General features: G+C 38.1%; 1 protein-coding gene across 10 annotated transcripts in view; it reads right to left on the reverse strand.

Moving 5' to 3' along the window:
* Positions 1-4,155: 4,155 nt before the first annotated feature.
* The window catches only part of NELL1 (neural EGFL like 1), a 298,939-nt gene continuing 275,870 nt past the window's right edge, over positions 4,156-27,224 (reverse strand). For 6 of the 10 annotated variants that reach the window (XM_013177634.3, XM_013177635.3, XM_048050007.2 and 3 more), the window contains 4 exons: positions 22,155-22,348; positions 16,530-16,706; positions 14,699-14,923; positions 4,156-12,593 (listed from right to left, as the gene is read on the reverse strand). In XM_013177634.3, the coding sequence (XP_013033088.3) occupies positions 12,543-12,593; positions 14,699-14,923; positions 16,530-16,706; positions 22,155-22,348 (647 nt within the window). In that variant the 3' untranslated portion in view covers positions 4,156-12,542. The remainder of the gene's footprint in view (positions 12,594-14,698; positions 14,924-16,529; positions 16,707-22,154; positions 22,349-27,224) is intronic. The other 4 variants (XR_010831634.1, XR_010831632.1, XR_010831633.1 and 1 more) reach the window with 4 other exon arrangements.

The following is a 27,224-nucleotide window of genomic DNA, read 5'->3' on the forward strand; positions in this document are numbered from 1 at the left end:
AACCCATTTCTCTGCATCCTTCCTCTATGGTTGATATATTGGTAGATTTTTCTGAGCACTGTTTCCCCTAAACACTGACTACCAGGAAAATTGAAAGGAAAACGTACCACAGAGAGATTTGAACCATTTCCTCTCTCTCATAGAAAAAGGTTTGTTAAAGGTAATAAAAATTGATGGATTTGTGAGAGAGCAAAATTAGCTATGATATCTTTTAAAGCACTTTTGATATATTTATTAAAAGTCAAGATGTGCTTCAAAATAAATCCCTGTGCACTTTCAAAAAATTGCATGGCTTAAAAAAGATGCACTCAAGAAATGAGTCAACACTTTTTTAAAGAAAATGCATTGGGATTTATCAGTGTGGTTCCAGTAGCAGAGGTTTTGCTGGAGTATTCTAATTAGCACAACCAGATCTTCTGTGAACTTGAGCACTTCAAATATACAAAAACAGGGAAACACGGTCTTAGGCACAAAGCATTTTTACACTATTTATTATGGAATAGTTGTCCCTTCACCCGACTATACCACAGTCACTGTAGCAAACACAAAGAAATGAAAACAGGATGGACAATGTTGACAGTAATGCACCTTACGGATGAGTAGGTATTCATTATTTTCCCCTGCTTAACTGGATTTAGGTATGTCACTACGTTCAATATAGTACAAGCAGTCAATTAAGCTATATTTTCCACTTAAAAGTCCATAAACAGATCAAAGAAAGCCAATGGGGGGTGGGAAGCAGGCAGAGGAGGGAGGCACACCTTAGGAATTGCTCTAGAGTGCATCCAGTTAAGAAAAACAAGGTGTGGCAAGTCATGCACACACAAATATGCTACTATTATTCAAGGCTCAGCAAATCTCCCAGAGGACAGTTTAATGGCCACTATCTACCATGACCAGATGAAGTCCCTTTTCTTAATCCCCAGTCCCTGAACTTTAATCCCGTGCTATTTAAATTTGTCATAAAATCTTTTATTTGCCTTGCCATGTTATTACCTAATCAGTAAATATAGTATGCCCTAATAACTTGTATGTGTTCGCTTTATTGTGTGTGAAGAGGATAGGTTACTGTGCCTTCCTGAGCTAGCTGTAAATAAAAACACCGTGTTTAAAAACCAGAGAAGAAATTGTACAGCAAGATCAAAAGACCCTGAGTCCTCATCCTCGATTAGTATCATGAAAAGACAGATCCTTTCTTCTTTTGCAAAAACAGATTTTTTTCTTCTCCCCCATATTTACTCTGAGCCAGCTTAACCCTTTGCAATGCCCACACCAGGCAGAGGAAGCTGTTAACTTTTGGACCCGGAAGCCACATCTGTGGACAGATGGGCAGAGAGGATGGGGGGGCAGGTTAGAGTCTCCAACTTGCATCCAGCACATTTGAGACTAACCCACAAAAGGGGCAATGATCAAACACTGAGTTAAACTGATAGTGAAAAACCTATTAGCAACCATGTGTCCACCACAGAGTTTGGGTGCATAACTCACAGTGGGCATGTGTCACTGGCTTGTAAGAAGCCTGTTTGCTTAGAGGAACGACAGCTTGAGTGAAAACAACCTTGTCAAGAGATCATGGTCTCCCTTCCCCCAGCCCCAACTAAGCAGCTAATAAAAGCTACCAGAATACAAGAGGCAAAATATTTACTGCATGTTTATTTAAACATGCTACACAGTCACCCTGAGTTATAATATCGCTCCCGCTTCTAGCTGCATTTTTAACCTTCCAGAATTTTCTTTTCTTCAAACCAAGAGAGTAAATTGGGCAAGGAAACAATACTGAACCTAATACATCACTGTATGCTTGTGGCTGCTAAAAATCCCCTGACTGTCCTCTCAAGTTCTGCTAAAATAGAACTTACTTCATATTTTTCTAAAGTAACTATATGTGTTGAAAGCAAATAGGGAAAAAAATAGGGCCCTGACTATATCTGCTTTTAGAAACTTCATGAACTTTTGATTTTGAGTCTTCTGACAGAGGCAGAAGTTGTAAATATCAGCAAGTGTTCTGCAGTGCTTCCCTGATGTTCCCCCAGTGCAATTTGTTCACTGCTTCAAGATATTAGCAGCCATATATTTTACTTTCCCTGCCAGTAGCCAATTTGCAAGAAAGCAAGTAATATAAAAATGGCTATTTACTCTGTAACAAGCAGTACAGTACATTATCACTCAACATTGATGTTGTTAGAGGATAGCAAATCAATAATCAGTTCTTATTCAGTAACTCTGTAAACCATCTGCTTCTATCATTGCAAAGCATCCTCTATTGCAGCAAAGCCTCCCCTGCCATACTATCAAACAATTTCTTTTACAAAGTCTAAGACAATGTTTTATCAAAAGGTTTCTAATTACCTTATTATTTAAGTGAGTGAAATGTTTAGGCTATACAGAAATTCTGCAGAAAGAGCTAAGTTGCAACTCCCTGTGAAGGTTCACCCACATCAGAAATATTTTATCTTTCAAATGTATAGGTGTGATCATATGCTATATTACATTATTAGATCCTACATAGCAATTTTATTATTACTATTTATCATCTGATGGGAGCAGGCCCAAGAAGTGCTGTTTATAGCATCGTACACTGACCTTGCTCCGGAGAGTTCTCCCTCTGCATAGGTCTGTCCAGAAGTGACTGCTCAGCTTACCTGCCTAAATTAAGTCATCCACGAGTCCTTGCAGGGGCCCTACTGTTCTTCCCTGGTCATCTGGGGACCTCGGCATTCATTTTGTGGTACTGTTTCATTAAATATCTAACATTTGAGAACTTGGGAACAACTATATAATCACTGTAAAGTCCCAGGCATCCTGCAGAATCTTTAAGACATGTTCTACCAGGGATGAAGGTGGGGATGTGGGATGGGGAGGGTAACACTACAACGAGAACTTAATTTGGAGGCTTACAAAGGTTCGAGTTTTCAGTAATCACTTTTAAACTGCCAATAGAGCCACTGGTTTCCTCAGCGAGTTGACTGCTCATTAGAAAGAAATGAGCAATACAGAGACTCAAGATCCCAGTCCTGCTGTATTTTACTCACAGCCCTGAGCTTCACCAATAAATCTTACCTTCACAACTCCAGCCGGGTGGTGAGGAAATGCCACACTGCTGGCTGTCGGCTCTGCTTTCCCATCCCCAGCACCAGCCCCCTCTCACCGCACTCATCCCAGGCATCCTAAACCTTCATTAATCTTATAAACTGAGTTCTCTCCCCCTTGTCTTCTGTAAATAATTTCTACCCGCACATCTATATTAAAACACAGCAACATCTTGCTCCAGCCTCCTGCTCTGCTCATGCACAGTGTGGCTGGGGAGCAGCAAAGGGCACCCAAGTGCTGTGCCCCCTGCCAGCACATCCCCCCAGCACGGGAAGCTGCAGCTCCAAGATTTGTGCTCTCAGACCCCCTCACAGCCAGCAGGGTAAGCAGCCACTTACCACAACCCAGCCACCAGGTGCTGTCAGAGTTTGTTTTCAAACAAAAACACAGCATAGAAGGCTGAAGCACCGTCAAAATTTGAGTGCCCATATTCTAAAGAAATGTTAAAAACTCTAATAATCTTGTGGCATATTTTAGTGACTCCTTTGGACTACTTTTTTTGGTTTTCTTAATAGTGTCTCCTATAAATCACTTCCACATTTAGTGTCACCTGCTTCGTGAATTCATTTGTCTTTGCTATAAGCATCATTGCCTGTGTTTATATTACCTGTCTCTTCAGCCTGTGTGTTTCCCTTGCACACTCCTCTTCTAATTTAAACTGCCCAATGCCTGTATATCCAACATTAAGTAATATTAGTTTCATTTGTTTGACTTCAGTTCCACTTTTCTCTCATGCAGTAAGCCAAAAGAATGCTTGTAACCTAAAATATTCAGTGATGTCCCATTACATATTTGATAATGGCTTTCCAGTTTGTGAACTGTTACCTCTTGTTTTGCATCTGGTGATAGCCTGAGCTTAATAAACCAGTTATTTTTGCTATAGGCAGTATATTCACGTCATAAAAAATGTAGAAATCTCATTCTGGAGTTACTGCTCGCTTTGACATAATGCTTTATTTTCCATTTGGTTCTCTGCCTTCCATTTGCAAGCTTTGGCATAATGATTTCTTTTGCCTCAGTTACTGAATATCACTGCATATACAGAGCAAATTCCATTAACCAGGATTTTTTTTTTTTTTTTTTTTTTTTTACTATACCACTCTGCAATTGTTTTGTCTTCCTCTGAACTACCTAAACTGCTTTGTCATTCAAGGTCCTAATACTCTTATTTGTAAGCTATCACAAATATTCAGCTTTTTCAAATTAAGATCTGATAATCACATACACCAGTCACACAACATTTTTTTTTTTAATTTAACATTTTGCTAGTCAATTTATTTCACATTGACTACACTTATTGAAAGATACTTTTTGGATAGCACATATTTTCCGGGTGGAAAATGCTTCTGGATGCACTTTTATGTTATGTCATGGTGCCCAGTTAGACCACACTATGACTTACTGGCACAGCGCTACACTAGTTTTTCTGTTTTAAAGCCAGTATTATAAGTTTGGCACTGCTACTACACTATGGCATACCCATTATGAACTAAAAATGGCATAATGTATTCACTTCTGTATTTGTCTGCTCAGTGACAAAGATTTAATGTGATTCTACTTAGATTTTTTCTGCTTTTTGGCAGGAGGGTCTTTCCTAGTAAATTTCCTTCCTGCTCCTACTTAAGCACAAGAATTGGTCACCTTTTCGCATAAATTCAGAGTAAAAACACGGAAAGTAGGTCAGCACAAGCACCATGCTTCACTCTTTTCTAAATGTGCATCTGTCTCCAGCATCAGCTGCCTCCCCAGAGTTCTCAAACTCCCACGGAGGGAGTTAGATATCTCTAGCCCATTATTTCAGATGAAGGCTCAGATGTGTATTCAGTCCTGTCACGCTGAGCTTGGCCTGTACCAGAAGCATCAATCTTTTAGACCAGCAATTGGACCATGCCCCCTCCTGAAACCACCCAAACGCTGCTCTCCTCGGAGGACAGCTGGGCTCACGGCCCCCTGCCTCCCTACATTCAGCCTGCCCCGGGAGCCAGGGGCTCTCTGCAGCCCACACTGCAGACACGCAGGGAAAGGCCCACTCCACACGTCCCCTTGTTTTCCTGGCCTATTCTCTCCCTGCAGAAATTGTAGTTATTTGGGCATCTTTCTAGTGTCAGACTGGACTCTTACCAACAGTAATAATACAAGTTCAGCACAGAAGTCAGTAATAATACAAGTTCATCACAGAAACCCCTGGACCGTTGAAAAAAGCGTATTTTCAAATCCCATACTTTTCTATAGCTTATCTCTTAATTTTAGTGCATCTGGGGTATAATTATTGAACATGTGGGACTGACATTTCTCATTGCTACTCTTGTAGTGTATGTACTCACCCAAAACAGATGGCATACATTTAAATTCACTTGAGATAATACTACTTACACTGGACAAGTTTGCTTTGTTACTGATACAAGGGACAATTTTCAGGGATTGCTACAACATTTGTCAAATAATTTCACACATATTGACTCAGAATGAGATGGCTACACAGAAGTGAAAAGGTCATCAGGGATAATTTCTCTTTTCCTAACTGTAGAGAATATAGTATGTGTATATTATAATCCCATATAGCTTACATTTCTGTAACGTTTTAAGTCGGAAATACAGATAGCTTTGAACTTTTGCACTGAACAATACTAAAACAATGAAAACCTTCAGTTTAATGCCTCTGAACTTGGCAGGCACATAGAAGAGGCAGCCAATATTTGTGATTTAAATCATCCTACAGATGCCTAAATGTTTTCCAGTGATGTCTGAATTCTTGTTAAGGGTTGTTTTGAGACGCCTGCATTTTCAGAGGATGCTGAGGTGGTTCTGTGAACTCCACACAAAAAGGGCATTGAACAGACCCTGATCAGGGGCAGCCTGAAGTCATTCTTACAAATGATAGAGATACAGTTCCTTTATTCCCTAAGAGGATAAATATTTAAGTGAAAGGTCTTAATAAATAAATAAATAAATTTAAGGGTGCTGCACCTGCAAGTTAGGTAATTGATTTGGTCTGGATTCCTTCAGTATTAACAGGCAGTTGTTTTTTGTTTTGTTTTTGAGACTGAGATCCAAACTACACAATAATTCTAGTTTTCTATGACTAGTACAAAAATATGACTTTTGAAAGAAAAAAAAATCAGTTATGGTTCCAAATTTCCTTTTCTTATTGGCATGAAAGCAAATACTTCTTTTGCTTAGTAGTCACACTATCTTCTCGGTCACTGCTCAAGTCAGAAGACTGTAGCGGTGGGAAGGCCTGAGAATCAGTAAATGAATCAAGACAGAAGAATGGGCTGTAAAGAAGGGAACAGTCACTTTGGGTTTTGTTTTTAGTAGAATTAAAAATAGTTCAATTAAAAAAAAAAAAGTATAATACCTGTTGTCATCACTAACTACCCTACTGACTTAAGGAATGCTTTGTTATGCATTCATCCAGTCCCAGACCCCGCCTGGGAAGTCTTCCCACACACTACGAAAAGCAGATCACTCCCAGCATTTCTAATATTGCCAAGGCACCAGCAGAGGATACTTGCCAAAGTTTTTTTTTCTTTATTTTGGAGGGAGACGGGGAGGATCATGGTTATTTCTCTATTTTGCTTCACCCATTGAGAAGAAACAACACATGATTGCTGCCCTGCTGCTGCTAACAGTTTATGAGGGTCTCTTCCAGACCCACCAGCACATGGACCTCTGCAGCCACCGCTGCCGCACATTCCTCTCTGGTGCCAGCACGGCCGCCCTCAGCACACTGCACCAACAGCTCCTACCTCCTCCCACAACCACACTTGCAGCCAGAGGTAACTCATGCATAAGCAAAGAGCCAAAGCAGCAGTTAAAGAACGTTTTATCTAAGCAGTCCAACCACTCTCCACACTCCTCCTATCCTGTGCAGGCAGGAAAAAGAAAAGCAATTCAAAAGCACACTGCCCAGCACCACACATGAAACGTTTGCCTGTGATTTTGAGAAAGTTCTGGTCGTGTTCCTGTAGCAGCTTCTAACAAACAATATTTTTGCCTACTCACCAGGATGACTTCATGCAGTACTTACTTTGTTCTCAAAGATATCTTCTACCCTGAAAAACAAAATATATGTGGCTAAAGAGTGCAGTTACTTAGCTAATGATTTAATACAAATGTGAGTAAATGGACACAGTTGTGGTCAGGCTGAAAAAACTTTACAGCTGCAAATGTACTTTTAAAATGCCTACTAATTTTTTTTCTTAACCCTTAGTTTGACAGGTAAAAGTTTACCTTTAAAGCTACTGCTTACCTTAAGATATGTAATTATTATCATCAGTAACATTGAAAATAGATATGCCTACTCTGAGTCTGAAAGCACAACAGTAGTGAAGACTGCACACTCCAGCACCCAGATGAGAATTTTGCATAATATTCAGGTAGGGAAACAGATCTGCATATTTTACACTGAAACATGTGAAAGGGAATCTGTTAAAATGAGTACAAAGAAGCATTGGATTAAATCAAATACATTTTCAGATGTTGTGACAGAAAAAAAGCAGATTTGCAGTTCATCAGACAGCAATCAATCAATCGCATCATTAGAAAACAGGATTTTTCAACTGTGTTTGGCACAGATAAACCCCTGCTCTTTCCTTTGTATTTGGGCAGTAGTGTGATGTGCTGCAGAACCTCCAAGCCTCCCTTCATTGAAGTGCATGGATAATCTATATGTGTATGCATATAACCACACAGGCATTCAATAACAAAGAGCTCCGGGATAGGCAAACATTTCATGGTCTACGTATGGATGACATGACTAGTCATTTGGAACAAACTACAGAAGAGAGAATAGCAACCAAAAAACACTATCGGAGCATGTGTGCAGCTGTTACTGTATCCAAGGCAAATACTGTCACAATGCTGTAAACCCGCGAGCAGCGACAGTGTCACACAACTACAGATGAGCTGGGGCTAGGTGAGCTACCTCGGTGCCTTTCCCCACAGCCCTCTCTCCCAGCCAGGATAGAGGCACATACTAGAAAGAAGCCTGTATTGCTTCAGATTCTGTTGTAGCATTGAGAACATGATAAGGCTTGCTTCCAAACACCACTCAAACCCACTCAATTCACTTAAAACAATCTCATCTACAAATTTAGGAAGAAAAAATAATTGAAGCACGAGGTACTGCCAAAGCAAAGACTTGGTTACCAGCCAGAAATCCACTCATGAAAATTCAACGCATCCCTCACACCATGCAGCTGAAGTAGCACTAAAGAATTTAAATGACATGTACCATGTACATGATTTTGGAACTTATTTTTTTTTATTTTTTTTTAACTGGGGAAGGTCACATTCTTTTCCCATGTGCTGTGAATCTGCTGGTGACAGTTTCATTAAAAAACTTGAATTTGATCCCTTTTATCAGATTATTGGTATACAACCTTCTCAGGTATACCTAAATCTTCTTATGTGGGACTGCTCACTGGCAGCAAGAAATAATACTGTTATCATCCGCACAAAATATTTGCAGATTACAAGCAATACCAGTGCTTCACTAACACCTCTCTGAAATCAAAGACCAGCTGAAACAGAATTACTGCTGATTTTTACCAGGAAGATAGGAGAACTGAATTTGAAGTATTCAGACCCTCAGCTTGGACTTTTCCTTTTTTTTTTTTTTTTTTTTTTTTTCTAATTTATGCCGCTGTGAGTTTTTTGCTTACAGGTATTTTGATGCAAAAGGATCAGAACCTGATTTTTATCTTCCTTGTACCACTTTAAATCTGGATGAGCTCCAAAGATCTACCTTAAGAGGAACAGTAGCTTGTTGGCAGGTATATATTTCTGATACCAGAATATGTTCCTCAAACAATTATGTCTTATCACAACGCTCACTCAAGATTTTACTTCGATCTGTACCATGGGGCCCTTTTAAAATCCCCTCATTAGTGATGATTCTGTAAGTACCATTAGATGTGAGGAGACGTTCCCATATTGCTCATAGGACTTACGATTTAATTCTGTTACAATCTATTCTGCCATTCGTGTAATCACTGCTGACATTGTAAATTTGGTTTTGTAAAACATTATTGTTTGCCTCAGAAGAAAAACAAAACAAAACAAATAAAAAACAAAACCACAAAATATTTTGTGATTGCAATCTGATTGGAAAGATATTATTAATTAAATGTTGCACACAATTATACTTGAAAACTGCTACCTCTTAGAAGGTATATTACTAGAAGACAGTTGTTATTTAGGTCTCTGAGGCAATACAGAGACATTAATAAATCTCCCACACACTCCTGTGAACTAGGGAGGTATTAGCATTTCCGTGCAATACTTTGGATTTTCTTTGGTTTGAAATAGTGACTAGAGTGGTTATAAGCCACCATACTGGAACACAGAGGTGCACTTCCTTTGTCTCAGCAGGTGGGTTTGTAAATATACCATGAGCAGAACAGAGTGGTCACTTCCCTCACAAGAGGTGCATGACACAATACAATGTCCTGGTCTAGAACCTAGGCTGAGCTTTTTACCAAAAGGGGAAGGAAAAGACATTTCCTTTTCTGTTTCTCAGTTTTTGTCATCAGAAATGTTACACGCAGTGTAAATATTCCTAATTAAGTAGAAACAGCTACAAAATTCCACCTACCTATAGTAAGAGTTTGGAGCAAGTCCCTTAACTGGCAGGAAGTTACCTTTCACAGAAGGTCTGGTGGCAGTCCTCCTCATGTTAATACCACTGTTCTTCTTTACTGAGCAGAGAGAAGGATCATCTCACAAAGAGATTTCCAGAAATCATGTTTCCTGTAACTGTACCTCTTATAAATAATAAACATCAATATTTCTCAGCATTTTTACTGTACTGCTGATAGTTTTATAGGGATTAGGGATCCTCATCAAGGCCTCTCGAAAGAGGTTTTGAAAGTTCTTACCTTAGTAACAGAAGAACACAGTGAATTAAATTTTGTGCCTCAGTCTGATCTTTGAGCGGAGGCTGTAGCTTCTGAGTAGTCTAAAGGTAAATGTTATGTGGCTAGTGATCACGTTGCTTCATAAGTTCATCATTGTCAGCATAACTCCTTAAAATGCAACATAAACAAAGAAGCCTGTGCCAATATCTTGACTTTGTGTAAACAATTCAAGCCGCATCACTCTGAAGATAATGACATAATGTTGTATAAAATCCTCTGAAAAGGTGTTATTGAATTAATCTGCATTTGGGTTCTAGAAGGAAATCAAAATGCACAGTGAAAAAGTATGAAGTTCTGTGCTCCTATTGAATACCATCGTAACAAGGTCTGGAGCTTCCAGAAACCATCTTGGGAAAGGGCTTCACTATTGCGAGTTAAATTGGAAAAGAATGATTTTGAAACCCTGTGCTGTCATTAATCCCATTCACAAAGCTTCAGAAATCCATGGTATGTGACAGACTGGAATACAAGATTTTGTCTTACTAAGTATAAACAAAGTATTTCTTACAATTATGATACTACATCTCGAGACAAACACTCCTTCTCCTTTTAGCAACATCACAAATTCACGTCTGGAAAGGACAGTGATTAGTGTTTTAAAATTCTGTTAATAAAAATAAAGGAAAGTTATCTGTACATAGGAGTTTATTTAGATGCCCACAAGTTTTAAATCATTCCCCTTTATATCTCAGCCCACTGGATATCTCATCCAACTGAATTACCATTGGGTTTTACAATGTGATATACAAAATGAGCTGACATGATTTACAAACATCCTTTGAGTATCATATAAAACACAACTGTTTCCCTTATTATACAATCATTAGGGCAATGCAAATATAGTCAAATACATTAGTAGCTGAAAATGATGGGGTATTTTAAGAAAATAAATTTACCTTTACCACACAGACCTGTTAGATAAAACAAATAATGTTTAAAAAATGGAATAAAATTATCTGAATGATAGCAAGTCATTTTTATATTTTTCCACTTTTCTCCTTATAAGAAACATGATAGTACTTGATTTAAAAGACTTGAATTTTTTCACTTTATAGTCACACTTCATTCTTATTTATCTGTTTCAGTTTTTCTGCATGAAACGATGAAAACCTCACAAATGTTGACTTTCCAGACTGTATTCACTATACTTATTTCTGCACTCTTTTCCACATACTCAGTGCTTAATTAAATGAAAAGCAAAAAACACTACACAAATGAGCAGAACAAAACACAACAGCACGTTAAAAAGGTGATGTTCAAGCTGTAGGTACTATCATCATAGAAATATATTCTTGTTCTAATGCCACAAACTTTCTAGCCTCGTGAAAAAAATAGACATAAGCTGAAGAGAATCTAAACTCTAACCTCAATATAGGGCTAAGAGTTTTCATTTGTATTTCTAAACTTATGTATTAAAAGACACCGTGTGCGTGGTAAATTAAAATAAATATTTTTAAATGTCATAAAATAAGAAAAGAGAAAATCTGTTTCTGAACTGTTAATTGGGTAATGAGAGTTACCAAGCGTTAAGGTCTACTGTCCCGCATGTCACTAGTAGAGTTGTTTCTGCACTTTGTCGTTATGGTAGCAGTAACTGAGAATGGTGGACATCATCATTACTGCAAATACAAAAAAGAAAAAACTCTGAACTAATCAATGATGTTATAACTGACAGCAAAAACTAACCTAGTCAATTTAAATTATATCATCTTAAGGCTGACTGTTTTATCGTTGCACAGTTCAGAAGAATTATACCCTTTTGCAGCATTTGTAGTTTCTCTTGCAAAACAGAACACTGACAAAGACTAATGGTTCTTTTCTGAACATGTGTTGAAATGGTGGTGGAAATTTTCAGTACCATTTCTCACCATAGGAGTCTTGCTGCTGCTTCACACATTTGGAAAAGAAAGTGCTTTTTTGCTGTTTCACTAAGTTCATGGCATTTATTTTTATATTTTTTAAGACAGACTTTGATTACTTCCATTCTGTCCAATCAAATATACCTTTGAATGTTTTAAAATGTTGGACAGATGTGAAATATAATTACTATGCAATTTGACTGTACATACATACATATTTTCATAAATACATCCGACAGGGACCTTGGAACTAAGTATGTGATATCATGGGACAAAACCACAACAGGCTGTTTCATTTGTAAAATCTAGATCCAAAGGAAGAAGAGCTGATTTCTATCATGTTGTCAATACACAAATTAAAACAAAAATACAGCATTAGTTTACCCATGAAATAATTTAAACATATTTGCAAATGTCTTGACAGGAAAAGTGTGTAATTTACAACACTGAAAACTTTTAACAACCATTGACTTATATGCGCTGTACTGTAAGTCACCCGGACAAGGCTAGCAAGGATGAGCATAGTGATAGGTCCCAAAGGCAACTCCCAAACATCTTCCTCATGCGGAGACTTTGGTAATTGTCTGTTGTATAAAACACCAACGCATACGGCTTCATTTCAGATGTTAACTTCATCATTGTTCCTCCCCCAGCACAGTCCAGTCCAAGTACATCAGTTATTGTTGAGACACTCTAAATCCACCGAGCAGCAGACGTTCCCATTCTGCACAGACAAACAAGCAGGTGTCAATCACTGCTGCAGAACAAGCTACAAAGAGCAAAGGGGATCGTAGCTGGCAGAGGTAATTCTACTGCACACAAAAAACACCTGCTTAAGCCATCATCCCAGGTTGTCCTCGTAGATCCCAACAGGGATGGCTTTTTAAGGAGGCTGCTTTTCTAAGTAGCACTATAATTATCTGTTCTTTTTCTCTCTGTACAGACTGTATCTAGCAACAGACAGAACTAACCTGAACTAAAAATCTGGTTGTAAACAACTCAGTGGTCCTCATGATAGAACACAGTACAACAGCAACAAAGATGATTTGAGTTGGTTTGTCCCATGCAAGAAAGTTAACGGAGAGAGCTTTAATCTGATCCATACTGGGAAGCTCTCAATTTTTCTGAAATATGCCCATCTTTCAGATTCTTGGTTTAATCAATATGAAAAACTCTGAAGAACGGCAGAAAAGCTAACTTCAATAATTTACAGCCCTGAAAAAACAGCTTGGTTTCCCACAGTGAACACAAGAATATTTTATGTAATACAAAGCAGTATTTTCATAATTCTGTTCATTACTTTTTGTTAAAAAGCAAGAGAAGATCAGTTTTCACTTAGAGTGATACAAAGCACAGAATCCATGGTTCAGCTTCCATGGAGTCTGAAAATAGCAGCAAAGAGGATACTGTCATCTGATTTTTATTAGTCCTTTGTAAACAGAATATATCTACTACAGCCTTAAGTCCACAGCGACTGGCTTTGGTGACAACTACCTTAAGATGCTTTTTCCTGACCACTTAGAAATTAGTTGATATTCACTTTTTTTTTTGTTTTTTGAGGAACACCATATTATGGATCACTAGCATCACCTTTGTATAAATATAGAAATAACTTTACAGAAAATTGCACTTTTTAATCTGGACCATTTTGCCATTTCTGCTTATACCACAGCCTCTAAAACATTTACTCATGTACAGCTGAAGGGCAGTGAACTGTGGCAAAGGGCAGGAGCAAGCAAGAACCTAGTGGACCAGACCAGATGCCATAAAGGTTACAATTTCAAACTGTAAGCTCAGTAAATGGGGAAGTGCAGCATCCAGGCACAAGGTTCACACTGCATACACTGTGATAGGAGAACAGCTGGGGAAACAATGCCTGAACCAACTCCCAGAAAATGCTGGAAAACAATTTTTCTAAAGTCCTGGTCCCTCCTACATTAGGGCAGCCCCAAAGCAGGCACTTTGGGGAGGCTGACCTTGCTAGCCTGGAGCTCCTCCTGGCACACACTGCTCTGCATTATCTACCTTGTTTAGAGACAATTGCCTTTACCCTTTCTCTGGAAAGCTGCTGGCAGTGGCAGTGTTCATTATGTACATACTTATGGGTTAGAGTACTCCCTACACAGTGACCTCTCTGATCTACTCAGAGAGTGGCAAATAAAGCAGGTGTGCCCTTGCTCTCTCCCTGTTCATGCTGGCCCACTGATTAGAAAACCATACAAAATTTTTGAGATCAGGGATAGTAAGCAAGAGGGGTCATAAAAAAATAGCCCAGTGGGATCATCACTGCATGGAAAAGGAGAGACAGACTGTTCTCTTGCCTTAGAGCCACTGGACAAAATACATGACAATGGAATAGAAACTAATAGGGAATAGAAACTATGATATTTCCCTCCCACTTCTCTTATGGAAGTGCCTTCTTATGGGGTTTCTACTTGTATACTTGCTGGTGAAACTTGTATTAGTATTCTTGACTCTGCTTACCAGCCCTGCAAAAGACATTTTCATAAACATTCGCATTAATTAATTATTGAAATGTTAGCCTAGTTTCATACTAAGAATGCCTGAAAGGCTCGCCAACAGAATGTCTGTAAATTGTGCTAGGATATTACATAGCTGTGCTTAACATTTTGAAGAAAACAAGCACAGATTGTTCTATTTCCACCCTGCAGACCACATAAGACACATTTTTTTGGTATGCTACTTTTTCTGCCCTCAGGTCTGATTCACTTCACAGCAATCTGAATATGAGCTTCCAAGGGCAGAAAATGACCCTGTTTTTATGTAGTAACAATCATTTCCATTACCATTCTACCTTGTCCATCATACCTTGCATTTGCAGGTTGTACAAGGAGATCCCACCATGGTCCATATGGCACCACTAAGTCTTGTAATTCCATAGCCATCTAGACAGGTTTTCCTGATGTCATAGGTGATGTTGTCAGCCAGGCAGGGGTCACTGACACAGTGGGGACAGCACTCTCCTTCTGAAATGGCTGTGTACTCGCAGTTTAGATTGGGGCACAAAAGAGGCCAACAGTCCACTTCCCCTTCCTGTAAAAATTGAAACAAAGCTCACTGAATACATTTCCATTTGTTAGCTAACTTTGCATCCTGTCAAATGGAAAACATTTCTTTCGCCAGCATTGAAATAGATTTAATGGATCAGCTTCTCAGCCTGGTTGATCACGTAACTGCATATTTGAATACTGAAACGAAGTTTTCTAAATGTAGCAGAGTATCATTTTCTTGTTTCTTGACTAAAAAAAAACACTATAGGAAGAGAACTGGTTTTCTCTTATAGAAAGAGTACTTATAGGAAGAGTACTGGTTTACAATAACTTTCCATAAACTACAATTTTTGCAGTGATGGCCTTGCAGACTTACACCCTTACAGGGCATGGTCACATAAAATCTCTGTGCAATCACAGCAACTGTTTAAATAGGAAATTAACACTGCAAATAGATCTAAATTAGCATGTGTGAGAAGCACTGAACATGGATCTAACTAGTTCCACTTAGTGGAACTTAACTTTAAAAAAAAAAAAAAAAAAAGCAGTTATTTCTGTAGAGTATTGCTGTAGGATCTGAGCATAAACTACACTAAACTTGCATTAGGCAACTTGGTAAGCATTTCAGATGTTGATAACATCTACACATCTACACTGCACCTAACCTTAGATATAGCACTGATTTACTGAATCAGTGTCTTTTAGTTCTGTATGTTTGTTAACCTAATCATAAAATTAGGCAAAGAAATGCTGACCACAAACTCAGCATCCTTTGTAAAATGCTTCACATTTAATATTTGCCATTGCTGCTGTCTGCAAATGTTTCTTTCTGTTCTTTTGCCAACATTAAAACCATCTTAGGAGAATACAAAATACAATACTTACTGCTCTATGTTACAGATAATTATCTCTTAACAGTAACTTAGCTTTGAATGTAATTTGTTTCCTGATGCTCAGACTCCTCTTGATTAATATCACATGTAAAAACAATATTATACAGACAGCTATACATGGAAAATTGATAATTTTAATGAAGTTCACTGATGCACTAATTAGTATATCTGTGCAAAAATTAAAGCTGTAGGGAGATAATCTACAGTGCTTAATGAGAAAAGAATGTTCTTTATTTTGTATGTTTGTCTAGTAATTTTGGTTTTCTTTATTATTTTTTTTCTTTTCTTTTCTAATTCACCACGTGGCACTGGCACTCCACATTTCCAACTTTTGCGGAATTAAAAAAGAAAATTGCCCTGTCCATTTTGATAAGACAGGTACATCAGCTGTTGCAATTAAAAACTGAAACTTCCATCAAAATCCATCACATGTGAAAGAATCTTTAAAAATTATTTAAAGATCAGATGACATTATAAAAGTTGTCAGAAGTAGACAAGCACTCTAAAAAAAAAGTTAATATAGTGTCAAGGTTTCCAAGCTTTTGTCAAGCTTTTCTTTTCAGTCATTAGACCTACTTATTCAGCAGTAGGAAGAAAACTGATGGTGCGTCATTTGGTGCATGCTCTATAAATGCTTTAGTATCATTCTTAGTCTGAAAAGCAGGTGAAGAGAGAGCAAACAACCTGCTTCCAAGTACATTTTGCTAAAAACGACAATCATTATTCTTGCTCCCCTCCAAAACACTTTGCCCATACCAGGCAACGGCACTGCTGACAGCTGTAGGTCCAGTTGTCCCCACTGCGGTAGAGCTTGTGCCCCGTTTGGTCGAGGCACTGGCTGGTGACGCGAGTGTCACACTCTGGGCAGCAGAAGAGATCAGCACTGGGGTTCTCACAATCACAGGCTGTTCTCCGGCAGAAAATTCTCCCATCCTGCAAATACACATTGCCCTGCTGTCAACCACAAACCACCAGACAGCAACCCAGATCAGTGTCCCAAAAAAAGCCCCACACTATATATATCAAAGAGCATGTCTTTGGCATATCAGAAAATATGACGTTCTTAATGTATTAGATGTTAACCGACATAAGGACTCGATCATGCAAGTTGTGATACCTCAAATACCAGTATTGTCCCAGTTTCTGTCAGTGCACTGATTCAATGCTGTCTGAATGTGAGTGGTGTTTTTCTGTCTGTAACTAATTGAATTTAAAATAAATCAGTACCTCAGATGAAATGTGAAACAATCTTCTTTCTCATTAGTTACATCAACAAACTCTCCAACCAGTAGCCTCTTTAGTACATGCAATATTTGTTTAGCTTTATTTTGACTAAGTGTGGAATTGTGAAGAAAATAACCTGAATAAATATATGGAAGATATGAGGGTGGTCCCTTTAACTTCATAGTAGCACCCTGCAGCAAAATCACAGTGATACTAATCGTTCTTTACTCTGAATTCACAACTGGTTTTGTTCCATATCTGGACCTACTGTACACCAGCATAAAGCTAAATGGAGTACAAACTATCACCACTCCTTATAACTCTGTTCATGTACTAAAGAGGGCCTGTATTCCACAGGCTCTCCAAAATATGATTTTGCTAAATATTTACTTACTGTATTGGATGGCATATTTTGTTAAATGCTATTAAACAGAACTGTGTGAGATAAACAGAAGATTTGCTTCAGCATGTAAAGAGGAAAGGATATATTCTCTTTGCATCAGAGAAAGCTAAATTGATTTAAATTCTAGTTATGAAAACTAGGGGAGCTATTGTGTTTGAAATTATAGCATTTACTATAGGTGAGCCAACATACTGATATGCCACATGTAGACTTGGAACTGAAATCAAAGTTAACAATGAGGAGATTATTGAAGAGTTTTGACATTAAATTCTTTTGCATTTAATGCAGATAATTGGATTACTCCTTATTCAAACAAAACATCACCTGCAGCCAATTTGAAGGTAGTGTTGAGAGAGGAATAAACCACAGTTGTACCATTTGCAAAACAACTGCTCTCACTTCAATGGAGTTTTTTCATATTGTCAGCAGAACCTTGTTCTGAATCTATAAACCTGTATCTGATGTAAGCAGGACAAGTTTTTTCATTGCCACCAAAAAAAGGGATACCTATCAAAGCAAAGAAATTTATTTCCTCTTGAATCTTTTAAAATGTGATTACTAAAAAGAAGCACAGCAGGCCCAGATGTCTTTTCCACAGGCAGACAGAAAAGCCATAACCTCAGCATACAACATAGGAGGAGGCTGTTCTGTTTCTATTTTGAGGAATGTATTTTGACTCATAATGCCCATGTCAGTCAGCATCACTGATGCATTTCATAGTATTTTTGGATTGATTAACATATTGCTTTCTGTTATAAGAATGATTAAAATGTTATGCCTAACAAGGAAAGCTAAAGAGAACGTAGAATTACAGAAGTACAGAAAACATGCTAGCTCAACATGGTTCTCAAGTGCTTTTCCTAGCCACAAGGCATAAGGCTAGACTGCCTTACAGTCTCTAGTCAGCTTTGCATCAAATTAAGATAACTAAGGATTCCGTACTTGTGGCTGATTCCTCACTGAAGCCATAGTAATAAATAAAGCTTTGCTTCCCTACTCAGCAGTTTGAGTAAATCACAAAGTAAGGAAGATGGCCTGTGACCCAGTTCCTTACCCACACCTGCTGGACAGGTCCAGATGCAGCATGGGGAATAAAACCCACAAAAAAAAAAAATCTTCCCTACTGCCAAGTTATGACCAAATCTCTGTTCTCACAGGTGGAAAGGCACAAGTATCTTTCACCCTTTTGAGGGAGGACATCAAGCAGAAGTCCAGCACAAATGCTCTGCCAGGATGACCAGCTCCAGGTGAGTTGTGCCAGGTGTCTCAGCAGCCTGATGCCGCCAACAATGGCAGTCTCTCTTCTCTCCATAATGGAGTGCTGATTAATAATGACTAGCAATAACCTGTCTGCCTGAGCCCAATTTACTTTCCAAGCTTTCAAGATTATTTTTCAAATTCCCCTTTCAGCTGGTGATGGTGCTGGTACTTCACTACTCTGAGCTACTGTGCTGTTACCTCTGGGGAGCAGCTAACCTTTTACGTTGCCTTCACTCTCTGTATTTCGGAACACTGACAAAGCTTGATGATTTTGCCAGAGACCTTTTGGTAATCATAATATACTGCTAATAATACACTGCTAATCTCTATTATTTAAGCATCTGTGTTTTATCTACAACCTCATTAGTTCCATGCCTTTCAAAAAACATTTTTATCCCTATACTGCAGTGACATAAAGCCTCTTAAGCTACATCTTACTTTTGTCTTTGCAGTTCTATATTAGCATTGTGGTTTGGGCTTTTTTGGTTGTTTTGTTTTTCTGATAGCAAAAACTGAGAAATACACAGAAAATAATTCATTTCATTTTGATGGGATAATTACATATAGCATCTTGTTAGTACCTCTCTCTCAGCCTTCCTCACTGAAGCAGTTCTACATGTTTCAGAAGCATCAGTGATATGAACACAAAATTATTCCTACCAAGGAAGAAACTGACACACAAGAGAATCAATGTAAAGGGTGACTCAAGTTTTCACAGAACCCCAAAGCCGACCAGACAGAAGTCAGACCCTGCAGAAACCAAACCAAACCACCTCGCTGTTCTCACCATCAGGAACACCCTTCACCTTTGCACATCCCACCATTCCCAGTGCTGTGCTTACCTCCCAGACTTTTTTCACATTGGGAATGGAGGGTTATCTGAATTAGGGGACAGACTCAAAAGCCCACATATAGCCAGACCATACAGCCATGCTTCCCCCCCCGCCTTTGGGAGAAGGGAACAACTACCCACTCCCCTTCAAATTTTTATGTCTTGTGCATTAAATCCACAAGAGTTCAGGAAGATACTTGAAGAGGATGCATCAAACATACTTAAGGTATTACATTAATTATACAGTCAGCTAATTAAGTTTCAAGAGTTTGTGTTTATGTAAACTTTGTCCCCATTCAGGTGAATGAGGACAATTTGAAGAGACTGGATCTGATGGAACACTGGAATAATCCCTTGTGCTTCCATAATGACACCTGCTTCAGTATACTACTGAAGTAATATAACTTCTTGTATTTGACAGCATTCTACTCCACAAATAGCACTACTTAATGAACTTCAAAGTTAAGCATGCTACTCAATTTCCATTTGAAGCTAAAATATTTTCAAGACAGGATCCATGTCTTCCAGCCACTGCACAACATACATCCCTCTGACCTTTCCTAAAATAACTATACCAAAACAAAAGCTAAAAGAAAACATTATTTTAAAGGTGAAACACTGATTTGTCTCCAAGAGAAAACAAGTCAGTAGGATCATTTCAAAGTTAGAGTAAGAAATACAAGGAATGATTTAGTTATACTCTGCCCTTTTCCTCACCAAAATCAGCAAGCTGCAAAAGGGACAAGCAGGACCAGCCCTCCATGCAACTACATGAAAATAGTAGAGCCCTGCAGTAGATTTGAGAAGTCTGGTGTACTGGGAGCTACCACAATTTATAAAATATGTTTCAATAATAATTTCAATAAATACTGAGAGAAGACTTTACTTTCTGGTTGGATAAGATGGAGGCAGAGCTCTCCTCGTTTTCCCTGTTCTATAGCAAAGAATTTGGCTCTTGAAACAAGGCAGCTACTGACATGAAATAAAATGCAAATGTGAATTCACAGAGGAAAAAAAACGGAAAATGAGGAAGATATAAAGGAAGAGTCACAGCAACAAACACTGCCAAGCTTACTTTAAAATATCTATGTACTAGTTAATCATTTTGTGTATTTTCATATACTAATAAGGGCATTCAACATAAGAAATAAGCGCAATGAGAAATGGCAAAGAAAACAAATAATAAGCAATCTAAAATGGGAATACTAATAGTTATAGCTCTGCAAAGGCAGACCAGATGTCTTCACATACATTAAACTGTTTATTCTATTGACTAGAAATCCTTTCATAAGCCAGCCTGTTCCCCAAGATTACAATAAAAGCTTTATATGTATTCAGTGGAGTTGTACATTTCAGCTTCTGAAGGGAGGAGTTTTAGGGAACTTAAGGCTACTTGAAGTAAAAAATATAGCAACTAACAAGATTATCTTCCCATTTGAGCCCCAAACAGTGCTGAGGTTTGTGGGTTCTATTCACTCTCAAGCGTTGATTTCCCCTTCTGATATACTACTGCAATACAGAAATGATGAGGCTTTCAGCTTCTCGTAACTTCAAAGTACCTCGTCCCTCATCACCCCTCCAAACTGTCTAGAGCTTCTGCAGCTCACAACCAGGGGACAGATAGGCTACTTCTCATTCTTTATGTTCAGATTTTCACAGTGGCCAAAATTTCATTTTACAGATGCAAGAGCCAATAGTGTTCCTGCTGTATCTAAGCATAGTACTATGTACTACATAGTACATAGTACCAGTACTATGAACACATCAGGTCAAAGTGGCCATAAAAGATCAACCACTTTGCAAATTGGTGCCTTTCTAAAATTCTAGTGGTTTCACTGACAGCAGCCCTCTTTAGAACAGTGAAAAGGAAGAAAGGAGAGTCAAATGGTCTTTTAAGTTGATTACCACAGTCAGAAAAGAATGGTCAGTTTCTGGGGGGGGGAGGGTGGCCAACAACAACAGTAATAATAACAAAAAAATAAAGAAAAAACTGTTCTGTGATTTCTGAAGTAGACCTACTTCTACTGTGCCTGGCTTCTCCAAAGGTGCAGAGAATGCTGCACTGCCCAAGGGGGGAGAACTGCTGACAGAGACAAGCTGGGATGTGAAGGAGAAAGCTGGCCTTCACCCCTCTCCACTGGAGGAAATTTAGTGCCTACTCCTAAGTCCTCTAACGTTGGAATCATGTCAAGTTAATTGATAGGTATTCCAACTAAAGGGCAACACCATCAAGAGGGCCACTGTTGGCTACATACAGTACTTGCCCTAAGAGATGCATATTCGTATGAAACAGAAATTGAAAACCGTTTTTAACATCTAGAATAAGCACATTGATCGCCTGCAAGTTGTGTTAAAGGGCAATGTGAGAACCTCACAGAGGCATGCCCTGAGTGGCTCTGGCCCACAGGATGACACACGGTAGAAGCCCTCCAGTGTTAGCTGCTATTCAGTTGTGTTCAGTTTTGCACAAAAGGAAAAAAGACTGTCCCAGAAAAATTTCCCAGTCACAACTTCAGTGCTCCTCAGCAGAGCTTACCTTCTGCCTCAGCGCCTTGGGCTTAGGCTAACATTTTGCCAATGCCAGTGGCACTGCAATATGGGGTGTCTGACATGAGCCCAGAGAATTAAAGAACTCCTGAAATCCAGAACACCAGGATCTCACCTTGCAGGAACAAACGGAGCATCTGTCCTCCCTCAGGGTCCACACCTGCCCATTCCGCTTGAAGCCACCTTCGTGGGGACAGTCTCCGGTACAAGATGGTCCAGACGGACAGAGGCAATCAAACCCTCCTGCCAGGTTCACGCAGGCTGAGTCATTCCAGCAGGTGTGGGTCTTTAAGGCACACTCATCGATATCTGCAAGACAGCAGATTTATAATACTTTGGACATTTGGTTTCACAGGGCAAATGCTATTTCTATATTAATTATTAGTCATCTGCCTTGCTGGTGGGTACCTTCTTTCTGACATCTTCCGTATGTATTTGATAGATATTAAACGCTGATTTTGTAAACTTATCTACTGTTTGTTTTGATTCCACCAAGAATTCTTAAACTATCACCAGCAGGCTTAATTATAAAAGCTGAGACTGACAGAACTAGTGGAACTATATATCACTGATGAACTTGAACAGGGTGTATAGTGTTTTTCCAGTCACTGGCAACTAGTGAAGAGAATTACCTTCCATCTGTTGGACCACTCTCTGTTCTGGATTTTACACCAAAACAGAAAGGCACTATTCTTCATAAGCTTCTAGCATGATCAACGTTTCCACACTAACAGTTATCAGCTGCATCTTATTCCCATTGCTGGAAGGTATAAGAGAATTTAAAAGTACAAGATAAAATAAAAAAAGAGGCACCTTATAGAACAAAAAAAAAAATCTTAAAAAAAAGCTATGTGGGAAAACCATGATTTAGCAATGACACAAAGAAGTAAGCAACAAAAGAAAATCATTATACACTGGAGAAAAGTGAATTACAGTACCCCATTAAAATTGCTTTTGGAGGGTAACATATAATTATGCAATACGGATTTACCTAGGGAGTTTATACAGCATTCTTTTTCTTGCAGTGAAAGCCATGAGCTTTATAAACACATTGTGGAAAGCAGGTATTTCTTTCAGAAAATAACTTTGGACTGCTCTTAAACAATATATTGACAGATTGTCCAGATAAAATACCAGTAAACTGGTGGGGCTTTTTTGTTGCAACATTAATAATGAAAGCTATAAGAAACGGTGGGAAGAAGGCTAGAGAAGAAAGTCCTTTACAAGTATCTGAGGATTTCTATCATGAAAATTCCAAAAGGGTGTTGTACAAATTCAGAAATTACAAGGAAGAATCCTCACGCTTACCATTTAAAATGCCTTTATTGCTAGGGTGAAATTTATAACTCTTCACAATATTACCCAAGAGTACTTTTAATTCCTCTCTAAAACAACAATTTTTAAAATTTAATAGAATTAAAGAAGAAAAATTACCTAAACTCTAATGAAGTGGGATCTCATGGCTAGCTGCCCTACCTCGTGGGTAGAGTGCCATGGATTCACTAGTCATCTCCTCAGAAAGCCAGAAAAATAAAGACGTTAAGAATTCTCTCAATTAGCTGAAGGAAACTATCTATTAACAACCAAATCACCACATTTCCTCTGGCCTGGATAGTAAACTTGCTGGTTTCAGTTCACAAATGCTCCAGGAACAACTGGAAATGTTTTAGTCCTTGGGTTTGATCAAAAGCAAAATCAGCCACCACAACAGAGTTTGGGGCTTAGGGCATGAGAAAACTGCTGTTCTCCTTTCTGCTCACAGACCAAAAGGGAAGCCAGAAGGCAATTACACCACAGAAGGGCTTCACTCCTGGGCTGGGGGCCAGTCCTTTGTCAGAGATGTTCCCAGTGGCCTGATAGCTTGATTCAATTGCTCATCACTCAGACTTCCCTAAAATTGATGCATTTTGCTGCTTTGATGGTCTTAATCACCAAAAAAAGAACATAATTGCTCTAATGCATACCATAGCACTACTGAGAATTTGAAAGGTCCACTACCAGTGGTGTAAAAGGGATTGCACTACGAGAAATTAAAACTTGCTGTTCATTGATTAACAGGTGCCAGAGTATCACAGAAGGTAAAGGCCATGAAGAGAGTTATGACTAAACTGTTATCAAAACAGCTACAGTGAGGCTTAAAATATTCTTTAAAATACCCTATTTTCCTTTTGATAGACTTTGGCTTGTATTTCTTTGGTTGTTGTTGTTGAAGATCAAGACATAAATGCGACATTCGCTTTTTGGTGATTTCACAAAGTGATATTCAATTGCCAATATTTTCTTTGCCATATTAAGGGCTTTTTGAGCAGCATATATATAGTATGCAGCAGGATCACAGTGCAAATTAGAAGGGTAGCTTTCACAGTTCAAAACTAAAAGGATTTCACAGATGAATATAATGCCATATTGCCTACAGAGTTCCATGTAATTGCTTTACTTATGACACAGAAATCTAATTTGGCTTCCATGTAATTTAACAGATTTATGGAAAGCCAGATGTTAGCAATTATAGAAACTAACATTATTCATATTCTCAGTAGTACAGACCTGTTCATACTTCACGAAGTCAACTTAATATGTTATATATATCCAAAAGGGAAGAGCACCCTATTTATGTACTGCTGCTGCTGCGTTAGGTTTAGCACACATGAAAAGGATGCCCCTATTAACAGAGACCCAACCTGATAAATGGGACATTCTTTACAAAGTAAGCCATCAAGAAAAGCTGAGTAACATAGCGTGAACATAAATTCCTAATTGCTACTCAGTTTGCTCTTTTTTTTTCTTTCTTTATGCAAATGATGGTTTCTTATTATTTTACGGCATTTATTATTTAAAAGTTTTAGCCATTAATCAAATATAAAACGCTTGGACACTACACTCATTTCCAGCTGAACTTTTAATAAAGCTAATTTTCTGAGAACCTCCCTTTGGCAGCATTTTCTTGTCACTGACTGCATTTCTAAAAGTCAGAACAAACAGCCAGTGTTCCCAGTAACTTGAGGAAAATAAGTTATAAGTGTATTTTTGTCCCCTTCATTCTTTAAGAAAAAAAAATAAAAAGAAAAAAGATACAGAAGAAAAAAGAAGACATGTTCCCATATTTTTAGCTCATAGTTAGCTTAAAAAAGTATCTTAGCTTAATGGAGATCACATGGAATTGCTCATATTGATGTGAGATGAGCATGTAGATGGCTGTGCAAAACATAGAACAAAGTGCTTGTATTTACTGTGCAATTTCTTTTAACAATCGGAATCAATGTGTCTATTTAGCTGTTGAAAACTTAGCATAGTTTAAAATTCTGAACATGCCCAAAACAATATTCTAATGAATATGAAAATTGTATGATAAGGCTTTTGCATACAGATTATTTTTATATTATTCAAATCCTTGCTCAGCTCAAATTCCCCACACTCCCATCAGGTTTCATTTGCTTTCCCACAACAGCTCTCAGAAGGCGTTGGCCCAAAACTGTAACATCTAACGAAGGACAAGGCAAAACCGTACACAAACTTTACTGCCCATTATAACAATGCCAGGCAGAAGATGAAATATTCAACTATAAAACTAAGCAACTTTTAAGAACAATGGACAAGTACATATACAAAACAGCATGGACATGCCATAGTTTACTCCTATATATAACACAAGAACAAGAAGTCTTTCTTGACTTTTGGGGGAATTAGTTCTTCCATGTAGCCTATAAACCTGTGAAAACCATCTCATTTTCCTCTCCATACCTGGTATGACTTTGCAAGATTATTCATTAAATTGAGATAATCTGTGGCATAAACCACTAACTAACTCAAGTAAAACTGGCAGAGCTTCACTTCTCCCCTCAACACCGTTTCTCTTCAAGAGAGAATAGAGTGGTGAAAATAGAGAATAGAACAGAAATGACCATAATCAGAAACTTCTTTGTAAAGCTAGCCTTCTGCTATTTTATATCAACAATATACCACCAGCAGCAAAGTGTTTGTTGCTGAGACATGCCACCTCAAACATTGCACAAGACTATCATAAAACTGATCAAGATCTTCACTGTTCAAATACCTTCAATCTGTGCTTCTCTAAACAAGCATACAGCAAAAAGTACCTGATATGTATTTTAGCTGCAATGCAACTAGTGACATTTTGTGGATGGGAAAAAAGAAGAAAACAAACTATCCAAGACATGCTTATTTCCTATATGCTTTTGAAATACATAAATATTACTTGGTAACATGGGCAGACAAGAAAGCAGAATCAAAATGGAATAGAATAATCCCCTGAGATGCAATTTCCTTTTTCATCCTTTTTGGCTGTAACAAGAAGTAATTTGCTTCAGATATTGTGAGAGGTCCCATAGCCACTGCATTTGAATGGGGCGGAAGACAAGCATGACCGTATATATCAACACAAGTTGGTTAACTAGGTTTCACTGAAATTTTAAACCAATCCCTAGTTCCTTCATTTCTTAGTTTTCCAGGCTATTCAGGTTTTAATGGTGTGACTTTTCTACAGCACCTTAATAAATGTGCGCAAGCATGTCACGCAGTGTGGTGCTCTGTAATATCATGATAAGCTGTTGTAGAAGAACTCTACTAATGTGCTAATTTTAACTGTTATGGTACATTAAACCATTACAGTATGTGATGTGAAAAATGTATACTCAGCTCCCAAACAAGTGTGTACAAGTTAACTAAACACTGTTTTGACAAATCATTTTTCACATGCAATTTGTCACAAAATAATGTATTTGCCTTCCTCCTAAATCAAACAAAGTGATTTGGACTCATCTTTGAAAAATCACTAAACAGATTCGTTTTTTAGTTAGAAATTTTATGATAGTACTTCTATTCTACAGAGACATAATGATGTATTAAAGAACACTGTATGGTAAATTAGATTCAGAACATAGGATTTACTAATGCTTTCTAGAAATACAGAAATGACTAAGCACAATTACCTTGAAGATATGAAACTCCTAGAACACAAGAATCAGAATTTACTAAATGGAAAGTAAGCAAGAGACTCTTTTCATTTTGTAGAGACTGACGTTATGAGTTTTACTAAAGTCTACAAGCAGAATAAAGTTGTAAAACAGCAGATTCTAGAGATGGTCTTGGATATTCTGCACAATATGTAAACCTTTCTGTCTACATACCACTTCTCTAATGGCAGAAAAGCAATTCTCAGGCATAC

The sequence above is a fragment of the Anser cygnoides genome, chromosome 5, assembly GCF_040182565.1.
Source record: "Anser cygnoides isolate HZ-2024a breed goose chromosome 5, Taihu_goose_T2T_genome, whole genome shotgun sequence".
Classification (NCBI taxonomy): Eukaryota; Metazoa; Chordata; class Aves; order Anseriformes; family Anatidae; genus Anser; species Anser cygnoides.